Raw genomic sequence first — 18555 nt, 5'->3', positions numbered from 1 at the left:
AGCCAACAGAGCTACACAACACACCGTTACTAAACATCACTACACAGGTCTTATACTGTAGGGCATGAAGCATCTAAGAAACATGCACGCACGCATGCACGCACGCACAGGCACTCAGGCACGCACACACGCACGCACGCACGCACGCACGCACGCACGCACGCACGCACGCACGCACAGGCACTCAGGCACTCAGGCACGCATGCACCCACACATGCTTGCAAGCACACGCATGCACCACGCACACATGCATGCACGCACACACGCACACTAAGACAACAGTTTATTTATTGTTGTGAGTATGTGTATGTGTATGTGAGTATGTGTATGTGTGCGTGTGCGTGTGCGTGTGTGTGTGTGTGTGCCTGCACTAGTCTATTCCACAAATCTCTGCGAGTGTTTGTGTGTGTGTGCATGTACTTTGCATATAGCTCATGTACCATCCAACCAATTGCCTTCCCACTGGGTATGTGTATTGCTGACATCCCAAGGGGTTGCAGTTTTGAGTGTGAAGTTGGTCAGATCAGCGGTTCTCCAGAACCAACATGTTGCATTAACCAAGTTAATGCAAAGACGACGTGATGTGAATGACGCAATGCAATTGGTATGAAACGGAATCTAACGTCTTAGTATAATAACCGATTACAATGCAGGGTACTGCACGATGCTACAAAATGGGGACATGGTCTACTACGGCTGGACAACATGTTCACCTACCTCCACTAGCGATCTTGGACTTACCCATGAAACCCATACTCTGAAGTCTGAATACTGCAGTGTTTTGGCTGCATATACTGTCTGAACGCCGCAACGTGAAGCCGTGACCTGAGGCTGCGGCACACAAACTGATTATAGATGTTCATTAACGAGAGGTTGATGCAGCTGGCAATTAATATGTCATTCTTGTTTAAGTAAAACCACAACATGTATCATACACCTAATTGTGGAGTCACTGCTTTTGCGTGCACGCACGTCATTAATATCCCTGTGTACATTTGATTCAAAAAGGCCAGTAGTCCGCCATGCTATTATTGCTGAATAATTTAAGAAAGACAAAGAATGTTCCCTTGATCTGCTGTAGTTGTAGTAGAAATGTGGAATCGGGGGAAGAAATTGAAGGCTGTTTTATGTTATGTTATTTCTGTGTAAAAAATTAGTAGGCTCAACCTAGCAAACTTGTTAGTAAGCAGTGCATTAGGGCACTTTTATGACCCCCCGTGTCTCGGCTCAGCCTCGTATATATAGCACTGACTGAGTGCAAATAATTCACCCTGGATAGTGATGGAGGCTAATGAATATTACAGCATGTTGCTCTCGAATTCTAATGTGGTCTTTATCCATCATCAGCTTGAGGATTGGAGAGTAGCCTACAGCCTATAACTGATTCAAGAGCAGTGACATTGATGGAATCCAAAAGGCTTCTCTCTCTCTCTCTCTCTCTCTCTCTCTCTCTCTCTCTCTCTCTCTCCTCTCTCTCTCTCTCTCTCTCTCTCTCTCTCTCTCTCTCCTCTCTCTCTCTCTCTCTCTCTCTCTCTCTCTCTCTCTCTCTCTCTCTCTCTCTCTCTCTCTCTCTCTCTCTCTCTCTCTCTCTCTCTCTCTCTCTCTCTCTCTCTCTCTCTCTCTCTCTCTCTCGAACATATGTGTTTTATTATTTGTAGTCCATATACTATAACTAGACCATGCAAGACGATCCTCTCTTCTCATTCTAATTGGAGCTGCTGCTGCAGCCTCTCAGTCCTCCTGTGGCAGTAGACCAAACTAGACCAAACTTCCCAGCCTCGCGAGTCGCGCACAGCCTCAGCCACCCAGACTGAGAGAGAGAGAGAGAGAGAGAGAGAGAGAGAGAGAGAGAGAGAGAGAGAGAGAGAGAGAGAGAGAGAGAGAGAGAGAGAGAGAGAGAGAGAGAGAGAGAGAGAGAGAGAGAGAGAGAGAGAGAGTTGGGGGGGGGGGGTGGAAATGGGGAGGAGTCTGGGCTGTGTGAATGGTAGAGCAAACGAGAGAGATAGAGAGCGATCGAGTGCGGAGCGAGCGAGTGCGCGCGGGAGGAGGGAGGGGGCTTGTGGAGAGTGGAGAGTGGAGACACTGAGATTGAGAATGGAAGAGCAGTGAGAGAGAGAGAGAGAGAGAGAGAGAGAGAGAGAGAGAGAGAGAGAGAGCGAGCGAGCGAGACCGTGCGGAGCTGCGGAGACGGAGTGAGCCTGTGGATGCTCGCAGAGTCGCAGCTGACAGACAACGACAACACAGAGACTCGGCGAGTCGGCACTGCTATAACTCATCATCAACGGCAAACTCTGAAGAGCGACGGTCAAGAAGAGAGCAGGTGACTGAGAAAGAGAGAGAAGAAGAGGAGGAGGAGAAGAGGCATAAGAGGACAGAAGAAGAAGAAGAAGAAGAAGAAGAAGAAAAAGGACACTACTGTGGGACTCCAGCATCGGTCCCCAGACTGCACAGAAGCGCACCTTTTCTGCCTCTGCGTGTGTGCGCCGTGCGTGCGTGCCTGCCAACTTCGATTTCACACTTGCCCCACAGTTCTTCAGATTTATTTTTTTGCCCTCTCCGCTCCCCAGTCATGATCCCTTGGCTCCTTCCGCTCCTGTTGTGGTTCTCCGGACGTGGTAAGTAATCTAGCGATGCCCTGTCATGTGCTGTGTCTGTGCCTGCCTCTGATTGCTAAGTGGTTGTTTGTGGCCGTTGGCAAATGTCCCTCTGTATTTGTCTCTTGCTGTGAGACATCTAAGCTTGCCCTGTGTCTTTTCTTTGTATGGCATCGCTCCTGTCCTGTGTGCCATGTTAAGTGCCAGGCGTGAAAGGAGGAGAGTAATTAGATCAAGTCAGTGCGGTGGTCCTATAGGGGCTGTCACTGTGTCAGTGGTGGTGCCCCCGCCCGGCACTTTTCTGATTCAGTATAGTTTATCACGGCTTTTATACGCCATGTCAGGCTAGTTAAATACCTCCCATTCAGCCTGGATATTCACACACGCACGTGCACGCGCGCGCGCACACACACACACACACACACCCTCTCTCTCTCCCTCTCCTCTCTCTCTCTCTCTCTCTCTCTCTCTCTCTCTGAAAGGCTTCTTAACCCACAGTCCAAGTTACATTGTTTTGACACTGTGAAAATGCCCCTTCAATTCAATTCAGTGAAGGGGGGTATAGTTAAAGAGGGGGAAAGGGGGTAGTAGCCTATAGAGGAGTTCTTTAAAATCATCCCGGCCAGAACAGAAAGAAGGGCACCACCGTGATTTCCTTCATCGATGCGCGTTGTTATTTGTATTCCTATAAGACGGCGTGTTGTCTGTGGACAGAATGAGGACGGGCGAGTTGTTTCCCCAGCGTGCCACCGGGTGGTTGTCTTTTGGAAAACAATGGAAGAAGTGGGTGAAGGTGTAAAAAGTGGCAGAAGCAACGATGAGCATAAAGTGACGGAGCACTCTCCACGGGGGGCTGTCTGATACAGACGGACCTGCCGAGTGAGCCAGACAGACAGTCCCCCGCGTACCCCCAAAACCCCCTCCACCCCCCGCACTCCCCCCATCCCAACCACTGACCCCCCCCCTCCCACACACACACACACACACACACACACACACACACACACACACACACCCAGTGTATCCTATGGAAGGTCAGGGTCACCGGCTCAGCCTCTTTTCAAAGTTTGACCCAATCACGGGGGTGATGCTAAAGCAGGACTGTGAAAGAATGCTCTGTCTGTGTGTGCATGTGCTTGCGCTTGTGTGTGTGTGTGTGTGTGTGTGTGTGTGTGTGTGTGTGTGTGCGTGCGCGTGCATGCATGCATGCACGACTGCTTTTGCGCTCATCTCCCCATGGGTGTTGTAACCTTTTGTTCTTCTGACGGCGAAGGAAAGAGGACGAAAGGAATCCATTCCAATCTGAGTCCCATCAATGATGAAATTGATAGCTGTGTGGTTGCAACACATCCACCACAAACAGAACAAAACAGAAGCCGGTAAACAACGCTGTTGTTTTCTCTCGTGCCGTGCCACATGTTGATCTCGTGTCAACAGCCAGGGGAGAGATGTTTAAAAATGCATCAATCATTATACACCAACGATCACAACACGGCCAACTGCTATAATGTGTTTTTGCCTTCTTTTCATTTATCCGTTCATTTATATTCCTGCGTGTGTTTCAAACAGTATATTACTGCTATTGTTTATACAGCACTGAGCACACAATCATATCTGGACACACATGGGCCACGAGCACTAATTTGAATGTGTCTGCGTGCGGGGTGATGAAGCTTCTAATATGGCTCTCAGCGGCGCGGCCAAGCTTTAGGGGCACATAGATCACATCGAGAGAGCCTGTCATTTTCTTCTTATTTTTTTAGTATCTGCAGGATTCTGTTTTTATGACTGTGGAAGTGGGTGTCCTGGGATGTTGACAGAAACAGTCCCATCCCATTCTGTAAGTGGACTACTCTGAGTGGATGGCAGCTCGGGGAGTGGTAGACTGTTCCACGGCTGGTTGTGATAGTCGTTATGGGGGCAATTTTTACAGACACGGGCAAAATAGGGCCGGCGTACACGTATTGTATACACTCCACGTTTATTTCATTTAATGAAATTTGCTCACACTGTGCTGCACAAGTGTATATACCGGCAATCACAATCCTCTTCCAGCTCACCCACACTATCTTAAAGCATCTATAAAGTTCATAGCATCTGCATTGCAAGTCAGCGTTGTTATTTACCTCACTGAACTGTGGAATTTTTTTTCGTTACATTTCCCCCATGTCTGGAGATTGGTAACCGCCCTCAACCGTACTAAATAAATAAATAAAATAAATTCAAGCTTACACTTTAACATCCAATATCCATGTACATATAGTCATGCATACAGTATGAACATCTTCCACTAGCAGTCACGGTCGGAGTTACGTGCAGGGGAAAATAAATCCAACAACTATAACAGCAAATCTCAGATAGTACCAATGGGTCAGAGGAGATTGCTGCACATTTCTGCAAGAGTTGGTTATCATTTCCATAATATAAAATATTGCAATATCCTCTGGCAGGTAAACAGGAGATAACAACCCCTGCCTTCGCTTTTCGCCTGCTTCTGGGGGGAAAAAGTGGTCCCCCGTAGCTAAGTCTTGTTGTACAAATTACAGCTCTGTTTATAGCGCCGTGTCCGGTGTCAGCAGAAAAGCCAACGGAGAGAAAACAATAATCTTGTGTTTTTTTTTTTGTGTGTTTTTATGAACCGCTGGGATATGGCAGGGACTACGGCCACGATATAGTTATTCTGTGTGAGACAGAGACACCAAGGAATGGATAGGAGAGAGAGAGAGAGAGAGTGTGTGGGGGAAGAGGGGGTTGTGGCACTGTAACTGGTAATGTATTGTATGTGTTGTGTTGTGTTTCATTTTCTTCTTCAGCAGTTGAGAACAAAATGAAAGAGTCAGCCAGCGAGTATAGGCCACTGTGCAATTCTTCTCTTAAATCAGAGAGAGGAGGGAGAGCAAAGCGTTCCCCATCCTGGTTGTACTGTTATGTTGCCTGTATCTAGGGCACCTTTTCTCTCCCAGTCAGTCACCCGTTTGTGCTGCTGACAGATGTCGCCAGGATCTCAGTCAAAAGTCTGCACGAAACATCACTGAACAGAGTCACCTCAGGCCAAAGCAGTCCAAAACCTCGTCTTGTCTCCCTGGACTCCTCCTGCACTCTTCCTCCCTCTCTCTCTCTCTCTCTCCCCCCCCTCACTTCCCACCCCCTCTCTCTCCCTCTCTGTCCCATCTAGATCCAGCCCCATGCACTCACTATCTTCCTCTCGGCCTCTTCATCTCCTTTTCCCGCTCTCCTCCTCCTACTGCACGCACTGTGTACCACGCAAAATCATGAGTGCTACGTTTAACTCTGCGAGTGTAATAAAAAAATAAATGGGGCCGGAGCTGCTCTTTCTGTCGTTCTGCCTCCCTCTCTCCCTCTCCCCCTCTCTCTCCCCCCCTCTCTCTCTCTCTCTCACTCTTCACCTTTTGATCTTTTCTTTAAAGGATGGTGTTGTTCCTGTGATTTCTTTTTTATTTTTGTGATTATATAAGACTGGCATGTAGTTAGGATCCTGGTTTTGACCTGTATTACCCGGCAGTGTGCAATAAAGGACCTTTTAAAATCAAATCTCTCTCTCTCTCTCTCTCTCTGCCCTCATGTCCCTCTCTTTTTGTCTTTGCCCCCCCCCCCCGCCCCACCGCTCTTTACAAGATGCTGCGTGATTGAGCACCATGGCCGCTGTCAGGGAAATGGTGTTGGAATATTTGTGAGCGTGCTGTCCCGGTGGAGATGGGGGGCAGTTTAAGAATAGAGTCTTGTACTGGATGTGCCGGTCTCGTGCCGACAAAAAAAAGAGATCCACACAAAGCCACTGTGCAGCCTCATGGACTGACTTTGTCTCTCTCTCTCTTTCTCTCTCCTTTTCCCTCTTTTCTTTCTCGCGTGCTCTCACTGTGTCACCACTATCCCCTGACACCTTGTAATAATTGAAATGCAAACTGTCCAGCAGGGTATTTCTGTTCATGTTCACAGTAAAGGGGAGGGAGAGGAGAGAAAAAGAAATGTTCGCTGTGTGCTTCTGTTGGACTCGGGCTTGTTCACTAGGGGCAGTGCTGCACGGGAATGAATTCTCAACATCCTTTGAATCAGTCAGTGGCTCGCTCAAACTTGTTTCATTTCAAGGACCCCCAGTTTTAACCCATTTTGATCTGAGATCAGATTCTAAAAATGTCTTCTACTGTACATCCTGACAGTTTTCTGAAAAAGCTATGTTTCTATGTCAGTCGTTCTTCAATAAAAAAAAAATAGCAGACCTACAAGCTCGTAGTGCGCCACTCGGTGGCGCGCTATGAGCTTGTAGATCTGCTATTCAATAGCTAAAGAATATCATAATGCTAACACCAAAAGGGGTTAAGAAAGATCTCTGGGAATCCCGATCGACACTGCAAAGTCCTTGGTGTTCATTTAACACAGTGTACAAAATGGAACCAAATATGGACTATTTGTTTTGTAATTTAGGGTTACAGAACCCTAACTCCTCATGGAAGGACCCCATGTTAAGAACCACTGCCTTAAATATCTGCCGCCTGCCCGGCCGGTACACTTCTATACAGTATCTTCTCTTACAGTTCGACCTCTCTCTCTCATCTCGTCCGGATCTCCTGATGATACCACTATCCTTGTCATACTATGTTCGTCCTTTATTGCTGGAGAAGTCTTAATTAAACCCTCTATTCTCATTAGTAATGCAGACCTGAGTTGCAACTGCACTTGGAACGCTTGTTTTCCCCGTCTACACCAAAAACATCTTTGCCCAAATAAACTTACAGCACGTGTCACGACATGACGTGTTATAAGCTATTAGATCTGCTGTGTTTGGTGATCCCCCCCCCCCCCCAGCAGTAGCCTATATGCATGCTAAGTGGTTAGGCTTTACATTTTTCTACACTACTGTCAGTTACTGCCTGACAACTTCTAATCCACTTTTTATGGAACAAGTAAGACGCGCAAACGCGGGAAGCGAACGCAGCTCGTGTGTGTGTGGTTGTGTGTGTGTGTGTGTGTGTGTGTGTGTGTGTGTGTGTGTGCTACAGCTGCGCCCTGTGTGTGTGTGTGTGTGCTACAGCTGCGCCCTCTGGTGGCGGGCGGGTGGTGTAACAGCGGGACACACAGACATTCAGCCCTTGCTGTCATAGTAAGTGGCTCACTGCGTTCGCAATTAGGCATGCTTTGACATGTAATTTCCAAAAAAAGAGACGAAAACATAATTGAAAGTCATGTTAAGTCTAGATGTGTTGATGTTTCACCAACGGAAAATAAATTAGTCCCTTTCCACTAAAAAGGAAATAAATAATAATTCATATAAAACGCTATTACATTTCAACAACACTAATCATCCACAAATGACATTGGCCAATTTGCAATCTCATTATTGCACATAGTTATTTATAACCCACACATTATACTGCTGTCTAACACATGGATTATTAAAATAATACGTCAATTGTAATTAATTGCCCCCCCCCCCCTCCTCCACTGAAACAGAACACTAAAACCAAAAGTTCCCCATTTTATGTTTACATGAGCTCCATTTCACTCACAAATTGTGCCCAATTACTTACCTGATCCAATTAACAGCAGCTGCATTAGCCTATACAGTGGGTTAGAAGGGTTTTCAGTAGCCTACACCAGTGGTTCTCAAACATTTTCATGTCAAGCAAATACATTTTCTGCCAGGGACCCCAATACAAGCTCTTTGTAGTTCAAATATTTGTTAAAAAAATAGCCCATCTACAAGCTCCATGGTTTTAGTGTTTGCTCCTGCCAGGTGCAGCGATATAGCTGAAGCAACAGAAGCCGTCGCATTGGGGCGGCCTCTCTCTCTCCCCCCCACAAACACACGCTGTTAAGTTACCCAGACTAAGACTACATTTCCTGTCAATATTAACCAGTGTAAAATGTAGTTCATTGGGAGTTAAAGGGTGACGCTTTATTGTGAAGGGCCCTTCACGGCGCCCGCCGGAAAGAGAGTGTTTAAACTGCGCTGCTTGCTGGCTCACGTTACAGTACAGACGTATTTGCAACGGTGTTGCTGTGAACAGTTTTAGCTCTGCAGTCGCCTGGTAAAGTTGAGTTTTGATTCTTTGAACAGTCAAAACAAGACATAAAAGAACCACAGACACTTTCAAAACAAGATAGATGGAGTATAAAGGTGGCCTTGGAAATGGAACCACGACAACACTAAGCGAAACACAACCGCTCCATCCACACTGACTGGAGTTTGGACACATGCCCGCATTAACTGTACCACTTGAACTGAAAAATCCCTAAGCTGTCGTGTCTCATTCAGCAGGCACAACTATATGTGAGTAGCAGCCTACAGCCCACAGTATTTCGATTAGCTCCGTTTGGAATGCTTACGGAGCTATATTTCAACATAGTTTTTAGATATGCAACATGTGAGACTAGAGTATGCATATTCATTGCTTCAGGTATGCTGCAGCTGAGCCACGTTGAGGGTTTTAGTCTGAAGTGGTATTTACGCTACTGGCTCCTGCAAAGGTCTTCATAATTGGCTAGGTACCATTAACCCTTGTAGGGTTGTGCCAAGGATGCCTGGGAAAATAGCCCAACTTGCAAAGTCATGCTTCGCCACTATAGGGACAAAAGGCTACACAAAATGGCCTCCTAAGTGGACGACGTCTGACGTCAGATCTCGCACACGTCTTATGTTTAAACTGGCGCTAGATCTCGCGAGAGTGTGTTGCTCGGAAAATAAATGTTGATAGCAAGGTAGATTTTCGACCTGATTTGTCTCTGAAAAACAAAACATGTTAATGTCAGAATGATGGGAGGATTGTGTGGCTTGTGACGATTGGGTCCAAATCATATTTAATTCAATAAACATCGGGCTAAAGAATGGTCCAGAACAGGGGTGGGCAACTTTGGAGTGTGTGTGGAAATGCAGTGTCCCTCTCCATCTTCAGAGGGCCACATATTTTTGTCATTACAAAAATAGTTGATGTTTAAGCTCAGTCAAAACACATCACATTGCAACAGGTTTTGAGCTTGTACAGTATATCAGCTATTTTTGCTATATTTGAATATTAATCCTGATTTTCTTTTTTCAATTTTTGATAGAACTAAATACAAATACATTGTACATAAAAAAGACAACATGGCCCAGGCCGTAGCGTAACGGCCTGGGCACCGGACTGGTGATCCAGTCGCGGTGTGCCGCGGGTTCGACTCCCGGACCCGACACGGCCTTTACCGCATGTCATCCCCCCATCTCTCTCCCGTTTCCTGTCAGCCTACTTTCTATCCCTTAAAAAAAATCAATAAAGGCGTAAGCCGCAAAAAAAATATCTTTAAAAAAAAAAAAAAAAAAAAAAGACAACATTTTAATACAAGCGAGTCATGTTTGCATGTTTGGAATTGTAACAGCTGAAATCAATAATATATCAGTATTCTGATATTAGCCTGCGGGTCACATTAAGTGCAGGTGGGGGCCGCACGTGGCCCCGGGCTGCCCATGTGGTCCAGAAGATGTGTAAATAATAGACTCATGTGTCACCAACAGACACATGAATGAATGGTCAGTGGATGATGATTGCGAACGTAGTGATTGCGAATGTAGTGAGCACTAACTACGTATGAGACCCTGCAGATCGTGTCTGTCTGTCTGTCTGTGTGTGTGTATCTGTCTGTATGTCCCGCTGTGACACCACCCGCCCGCCACCAGAGGGCGCAGCTGTAGCACACACACACACACACACACACACACACACACAGTAGAAAACTTAAAAAAATTACTAACTAAAAAGAAAAAAAAAGTAAGTAATTTATTCTAATTGCAATTTACGAGCTGCGTTCGCTTCCCGCGTTTGCGCGTCTTACTTGTGTCACTCTGCTGCATGTGCAGAGTGACAACCATATGTTTAGTTGTTTCCCACTGCTGTTTGTTTGCAAATAATAGACTCATGTGTCACCAACAGACACATGAATGAATGGTCAGTGGATGATGATGTCACTCTGCTGCATGTGGTTGAGTGACAACCATATGTTTAGTTGTTTCCCGCTGCTGTTTGTTTGCATTGCGCTGTTCTATCATCCCTGCAGCTTAAGTCACCTCGGATGATTTGACCCCTGCTCATTTCTGTGCCATGATTGCTAGATGAAACCCTGCCGTTAATCTCTTCCAAGCCTGTGTCCCTGGTTGGATATTTATGGTAATAAGAGTTAACACATGAATAAATATTATGAGATACCGATTTGTTGACGGCTGGATGCAGTGAGTTTACGTAGTTTTATCCACATCAGTTAGTTCTTATTTAAAAAAAGAAAATCAGTGCTGGCAGTGACATGATGTTTGACGCACGATTCCATGTCAAATTAAATCGGCAAATTAAATAGATAAATCATTAAAAAATGGTAAAATATGGATTACATGATTTTTATATTAATAATAAATTGTAAGAGAGAGAGAGAGAGAGAGGGAGAGATAGAGAGAGATAATGAAATGAACTAATTGTGATTATTCATAATCATGTCAAATCATTCTGTGTGTTTGGTCTCTCACTTTCCGTGTCTTTCATCAAATCCTGTCTCGTCCTTATCTCGGTACTGCATCTCATGATGAGATGCAGAGATGCAGTACCGAGAGAGGAAGGAAACGTGGAAGGAACTGAAGGAAAACTGTCAGGAAACGGATGAGATTCTCATCTCGTCGACTGTTTATTCCTTCCATCGGTCGTCTCCATCACTTACGTCAGTCATGTCCACAGATAGCAGTCTGCAGCGGAAAATGATCAGTATGGTTTATTCTCGGAAAAAGCGGGCAACAACAATCCTGTTCACTGCAGGCTTCATTAATGTGCTCAGCCCCATGCAGAGCGCTCCATTTACAACAACGCCCACTGATAAACCGAGCGTTCCCTCCCTCGCTCCCCTAACACCCCCCCCCACCCCCTCCACCCCCCCAGACATTGCTGTTGAATCTCATTCCTAGGGGATAAATTTATCCAGATTGGAGCACTACTCACTTTGCGAAACGGCATTATCCCAGATTACATGTCTGCCGGGGCGGCAAAGTTAAGTAATTCAACCAGATGCTGTTGTGATCACTGGGTCACCTGAGGAGGAAGGCCCCCCCCCCCCTCTCTGTTTATCAGGCCGCCATCTCCCTCCCTCGGACACGCCACCCTTGGGAGAAAGGAGGACTGTGAGTGACTAGGTTCTCAAACGTTTTCTTTTGTGTCAAGGACCCCTAAAGTGGTATGTGTTTGGTTCACGGACCCACATCTGATGTGTTTAATGTTTAATAGCCGATGTGGATGGAGGGGACTACCTTTTTTGCTGTGCCTGGGAGTCGATGGGGCGCTTGTTTTAGGCAGATTTAGGCAGTTTAGGCATCGTTTTTGTCAGGTTAGGGTTAGGTTTAGGCATAGTTTTTGTCAGGTTAGGGTTAGGTTTAGGCATAGTTTTTGTCAGGTTAGGGTTAGGTTTAGGCATAGTTTTGAGTTTTGTGAGGTTATGTTATAAGTTATAACCCTGTCCTACTAGTAGTAGTGCTAGGCTAGCGCCGGCTACTACTAGTAGGACTCCCACGCTCTGCAAAGAGTCCCGTGGATTGAGTGAGGGGGATTGGACAGATTTAAATAAATACTACATGGCCTCCAAATTGCTGCTGAAAGAACAGGAAACGACAGCCACAAGGCTGTTGTTTATACCGCCCTCACAGCAGCAGCGGCTGAGACATATAGGCGGTGGCGAAGTGCTTGCGAGCTTGCGGGGTGTGTGTGTGTACTGTGTACGTGTGCACACGTGCGTGTCTTGTTGTGGGGGTGTTTTAAATACAGTATTGGTGATCACGCATTTTCTCCTCAGAGAGCGACGTGGTGGCACAGCTGGGCTTCGGGGAAGATACCAATATTTAAAGTGTCATTGTGTTTCTCTATCATCACTGTTGTCTCTACTGCTTCAAGATGTGGATGCCTGGCTTTTGTACTGTATACAGACATGTTTAGAAGCTCTGCTTGGATTTGTACATTTTCAGAACAGAAAGTGGTACTTCAGGGAAGGTTAAAACTGTAAAGGATGTTCATTTAATACATTTATGTTGCTCTGCGACATCACTGGAGCAAAAGTAGGCTACTACCTTTTATCAAGACAGGGTCAACATTGTGCTTTGAGGTTATATTCAGTAACAATATTGTATCATCAGATTCCCATTTCATAGAAATGGCTGTCAAATATCTTGCTTGTTGTGGACATTGTTATCTTTCCCATGAAGCAGCAATGCATCACTGTAAACCTACTAAGACTCCACTTTCTGCAGGGGGATAATAACATCCCTCTTCTTTTCATGTGATAACTTTGATAACTGACAGCTGGTTGCTGGACAAGGAGTGTTTGAATTATTGTGTATAGAATAGACGTAGAATGTAGAGCAGGAGATAGACTCCTGTTTACATAACAGACTATTCCTCTGAGCATATCTCAGCATACTGGCCCCATTGATTATACACCTATCCAAATAGTGTCCAGACTCCAGACGGTATTTAGCTGGCATTAACCCATTGAGATCAGATTTTACAAAATGTCTTCCAAAATCTTGACAGTTTTCTGAAGAAAAAAATTGTCAGTGGTGCACTGGACGGTGCTTAAACCTTTTCATGTCAAGGACCCACGGAATTATCTGTATTTGGCCACGGATCGCCATCTGAAAATATGTTGTTCCAGGGACCCCCCCAGAAGCAAATATTTAAAAACGTTCGCTGTGAAAGAATATATTCAAAGGCTGATTCTACAAATGCCTTCTAGATCAGTAGTTCTCAAACTTAGGACCCCCATAATTATATGTGTTTGGCCGCAGACCCCCATCTTAAAGACATATACAAATCAGTGCTATTTTCTTCTGTCTAGGGCTGAAACTTTCCAACTTCTCCGCTCATTTGTCTCCTCCTCGGTAGCAGTTATCTGTTCAGATCTGCAGTTTTAACCTTGGGTAAATCACATGCCAGCCTTCACGGCCAAGTGCTGCTGATAGAATGTCTAAAAATGTCTTCTACATCCTGACAGTTTTCTGAAAAAGCTATGTTTCTATGTCAGTCGTTCTTCGATTTTTCAAAAATAGCAGACCTACAAGCTTGTAGATCTGCTATTTTTCAATAGCTAAAGCATAACATAATGCTAACGCCAAAAGGGTGTTAAAACTTGGCCGGAGAAGGCCAATCTAAACAGGTGTGTTTTTGTTTAAAGATGTTGGTGGAGTTGACCTCTCTGACTTCCTGAGGAACTGTGTTCCATAACTTTGGTGCATAAACAGAATGTAGCCTCTCCTATTTTCTTTGGTGGTTTCTTTTTATTTTTTTGTTCCTTTTGTGTCAAGTAAACCTGCTGTCTGGGATCTCAGTGTTCTGGATGGAGTGTATGGTGATAGAAAGTCTGCTATTAATTTTGTGCAGAGCCTTGGTTGTTCAGTGCTTTGTATAGTTAATAGCACCTTGAAATCTATACTCCGGGAGCCTTTCTTCTCTCTTTTTTTCTCTTTTGTTTTTGTCCATTTTGTTTTCAATCATAATTACTTCAAAGGATCTTCAAAAAGTGCCCCGACGCGTCTCAATGCGACACAACGTTGTGACCTTGTAGATCGGCAGCTACTTTCACTATAGTTTTCATTCGTGCACTGGCTAGACATCAAATCTCGCTTTTGGGTCTTGTGCTAAAACGCCTGGGAACCACTGGGCTTAGAAGATGCATTCAGCGTTTGGGCATGGCTGGCACATGAGGAATTGGGATGGTGATCTGATGATTACGACGTTCCCGTCTTGAGTGTGTGGATGCAGTCTTGAGAATTGTCAAAAGTGTGTGCGTGTGCTTGGTGTGCGCGAGTGTGTGCGTGCATGCGTTTGTGTGTGTTGGGGGGAGTGGGAATGGGTTGCCACACCAATTACGGCTGCTAGCCCTGCGGTGGCAATATAAATGCAAATCAGCCTTTTAACTTGTGCTAGGGGAGAATCTGGTGAGAGAGATGCTCCTCACCTGTGGACAAGCATGTATACGTGTGCCTTTACCTGACATTATGACTATACCTTGCAAGGGGTTTGTAAAACAACAGTGGCAAATACAGTATAGTGTCAATTTGAGAAACACCCCGCAGGGCCACTGCCTGTGTGGGTACCCTCCTTACATTACGACTCGTGCAAAATGTGTTAAGTAGTGTCATAATAATTTTGAGCGCTTTAACCATAATATATATATTTTTTTACTTACACATTTTTAGATGGAAGGGAATGGGTGGTCCTTGACACAAACACGTTTGAGAAGCAGTGGTGTGAGGGATGGAAGGAGAACCGTCCCCTATAGCTGTTTGTGAACCCAGACAGCGTTGCTACAGTATAAGAGGCATGGCTTTCCTTCTTGAAGGGCCATTTGATCCGGCTGATACCAAAGCATGTTTTATTCAGCAGAGTGTATCAGACACAACAGCTATTGCAAACTTTCTTTTGATCCGAACTAAAAAATATAGTTTTTTCCCCAATCGGCGAGGCTTTGGAAATGAGTAAAAAAAAAGAAAAGGGCTTCCCACGGCTGCCCTTGTGTTAACGCCTCTCAAGTTTTTTTTTCTCGCCAAGTATAGAGGCTTCCAGCCACCTGCTTGTCCCTGCTAAGACAATTAGCTATTTTAGGGGGGGGGGGGGGGAGGCCCAATCAGTAGTCAGAATCACAATGTTAGCTCTGGAGCCAACCGCGTCCTGCACATTTCCCCTGCCCTCCCCCCACAACCCACACAAAACCCTCATTCTAGCTATGCTGACATTGGCACTGTGCCACCTCCACCAATTCTAATTAGCGTGCATTTGTTTCGGGGAAACGCATTTGAGCATTTGACACTGGGCCTGGGAAACCTGTCAGATGGGGGAGCGTCAACAACATTGGTCCCCAAAATAGTTTAGTGTTAGGGGGCTCTATGGCTCTGTATGTGTCCGTATGGAGTTGTTTACCAAGCTCATTCGTTTAGTCTTTAGGCACACACAGCCACATAACACACACACACACACACACGCACACAGTCTCCCCGTGCCCTTCTGTCACCAATTTGCGATTCTGCAATTAAGCGGTGCCACCGAAGCTGAGCATGCTACAGATATACACAGAACAAATAAATCCAAAATGGACCCAGTACGGTCAGAGTAAAACAAATAAGCACTTCTGTGTATGAGCCCTGACGGCAGGTCTTGATGACCTATAACATCCTATAAATGTGGTTTTCTATTGATCCTCAGACATACCACAGCAGGACATTGCCATATTGATCAGAAATAAATGCTTTTGATGTGTCTTTAATATGCTACTCCTGGTAGTTACACGTTGTTCTATCGGGGACCAGACTGTCTTTTAATGCAGTAATAATGTGGTGTCAAAAGCAGGATCAGCTATATGGTAGATAATCCCCCAGATATATCTCACCACTCCCCTCCACACACACACCACCACTACCACACTGAAGCTTACTGCACCGTCATACAGCTGTGGCCGTCACCTTTCAAATGCTGGCTGGTGAAGTATCAAGTAGCTGTCCAAAGAACTAACTAAGAAACAAAGTCTTATGCATAGCTGATCATCTCAGAGACCGGTTCGTTGGCGGGGATCAACGTATTCAGAAAATGCACAAAAAGTGCACAATTCACTCGCAACATGAACACTTAATTATTCAACATTGCGGTCAAAAGACGTTCTAGTTGCCTAAAACGCAACTAAAAATAAACATTGTGAATTAATGTGTGAATGATTTTCACCAGCCACTCCAATTCTCACACTGATGATTCAAAGGGTTGGAGAGATAATTCTAAGTTCGAGTACTATCTCAATATCGTTGCACATTTATTTCCCATGTTGGCACAGGCGCTGAAAAAGAACAGAAAATAAAGATATTTATTTGCACATTTGGGGAGGGCATTTGGGGCGGTAGGGGTTAATGATTTGCCATGCTTACAGCTCCGTTGGCAAGGCTCTTCAGTCTGGCTGCCCTCCCGGTAGAACTGACACTAGTCATTGCTCAGTCCCCCAGGGGACGTTGGCGCAAATCACCCAGGGCCGGGTACACAGGGAGTCATTGCAGTTCACCACGTTCCCTTGGCCACTGGCCAATGAGGGAGACGAGCTGACTTAACAATGCCCCACCCCTGCACGACCCCGTGGTGAGGTTTCCGGGCCCCCGGCCCTATATGCTGTGCTACACCTTCATTAGCTTGATATAATCAAATACAAAAAAATAAATGAAAACATACAAAGATCTGATAATACAATAAAATCACTAGAAGAACTTCAACACAAACATTCTAAAAAATGTCTTTCTAAATCATGGCGGTTTCCTGAAAAACGTGTTTTATATCAGTGGTTCTCAAACCGTTTCATGTTAAGAACCCCAAATTTATATGTAATTGCCCGCCGACCCCCATTTGAAAATATGTTGTTCCAGGGACCCCCCCCCCAGAAGAAAATATTTGAGTTAAAAGCGTTTGCTGTGAAAGTATATGTATATTAAAAAATGTGCACAGATTTTAAAAAATAGTCTACAAGCTCATAGTGCGGTACTCGGCGAACATAGCTGATCCACAAGCCCTTGTGGATCGTAACCGCTCTGCGATGTAATGGCCGTACAACAAAGCATGAATCAGCTAAACGAAGAGTGCAGAGACAAATGCCCGCGGAGCGTGGCCCAGGCATGATGAACAGACTTCACGTCACAGATTGGATTAGTGTGAGGGGGAGAGAGAGCCCTTAAAAGCCATCTAAAGTGATAATGTTACTAGAGGTCTGCCTAATGACAGATGAGTGGTGCGATCCCTTTAAAAGCCTACCGTCAGTCGGTGTCCGGGATTCTCAACCTTTTTATTGTCATTTCTTAGCTCTGGACCACTATTTGTTTCGCACTGCAACATTTATTTCAAACTTCTACGTCTACTACTTTTGATTATTTTGTGTGACGCTGTAGTATGATTAAGTAGGGCATTAATTTACAGGGGGGGGGGGGGGGGGGATATATATAATAAATTAATAAAAAACACAAAAAGTTACCAATATGTTAAGAGTTTTCTGCCTGACAGCAACAATTATGTGCTGTTTACGATTATGTGATTATGTGCAGCAACGATTATGATTTTATTGTGTGGCACCGGATGCGACTAGATTCAAGCCATTAACAGTCATTATTTATTTTAATACTTTTCCTACATTCTATTGAAATATGATAACATATTAAACATATTTTTGATACATTTAAACAAAGTTATATGTATATATTATATTACACTTTCCCATGGAGCACCTTTCAGCAGTGGACCAGTGGTGGAGAAAATAGAAATAGTGGTCTAGTGATTCTAAAATGTTTCAGGGTGCAACCCCCCCCAAAATGATCATATTTGAACTGTGGACCGCACAACCCTGACAAGCTCTTGGACTTGTAGGAGTTGAGACAGCTATTATCACACATGTTCCCTCTTTCTTAGGAAATATTTGACAATTTGGCCAATGTTTGAGCATTGAGCGCTAGCTGCTCCCATGTGTGGCCTTTGCAATTACGTCATGTGGCAGCCAAGTCTACTGTATGTGCTTTTCATGTTTGTTTGGAGCGCTTAACTAAAATCGTTTGCCAGCCATGTCTATGGACTTTTAATGTTTGTTTAGGGCATTAAATGACGACATGTGGCCAATATAAAATACATCTTGTGACTTATTTGTTTTATACATACAATACATTCAATTCAGTCTCGTAACGTATATACTGTATAGTGGCAGTGAATCTGCAATCGTGTGGCAGGCACAGTGGGTGCCCCTCACTTTACACTCACTCACTCACACTGTATTTGGCCGTGGATCCCCATCACGCACGCACACACACACACACGCACACACACACACACACACACACACACACACACACACACAAAGAGAGAGAGAGAGGCGCCAGGAAGGACGGGTCATTACACCCCTCGGCAGTAATGTGTCCATATTAGAGATACACAGTTGG

General features: G+C 45.0%; 1 protein-coding gene across 1 annotated transcript in view; it reads left to right on the top strand.

Annotated features, from left to right (window-relative positions):
• Positions 1-2127: 2127 nt before the first annotated feature.
• The window catches only part of kirrel3b (kirre like nephrin family adhesion molecule 3b), a gene marked incomplete at its 3' end in the record, with an annotated part of 258801 nt that continues 242373 nt past the window's right edge, over positions 2128-18555 (top strand). The window contains exon 1 of the mRNA XM_083772969.1: positions 2128-2615. Within this exon, the coding sequence (XP_083629095.1) occupies positions 2570-2615 (46 nt within the window). The 5' untranslated portion in view covers positions 2128-2569. The remainder of the gene's footprint in view (positions 2616-18555) is intronic.

The sequence above is a fragment of the Protomyctophum parallelum genome (genome assembly GCF_964188405.1).
Source record: "Protomyctophum parallelum genome assembly, chromosome: 9".
Taxonomy (NCBI): domain Eukaryota; kingdom Metazoa; phylum Chordata; class Actinopteri; order Myctophiformes; family Myctophidae; genus Protomyctophum; species Protomyctophum parallelum.
The sequence above is the reverse complement of the archived record's forward strand: the minus strand, read 5'-3'. Positions and strand labels throughout refer to the sequence as shown.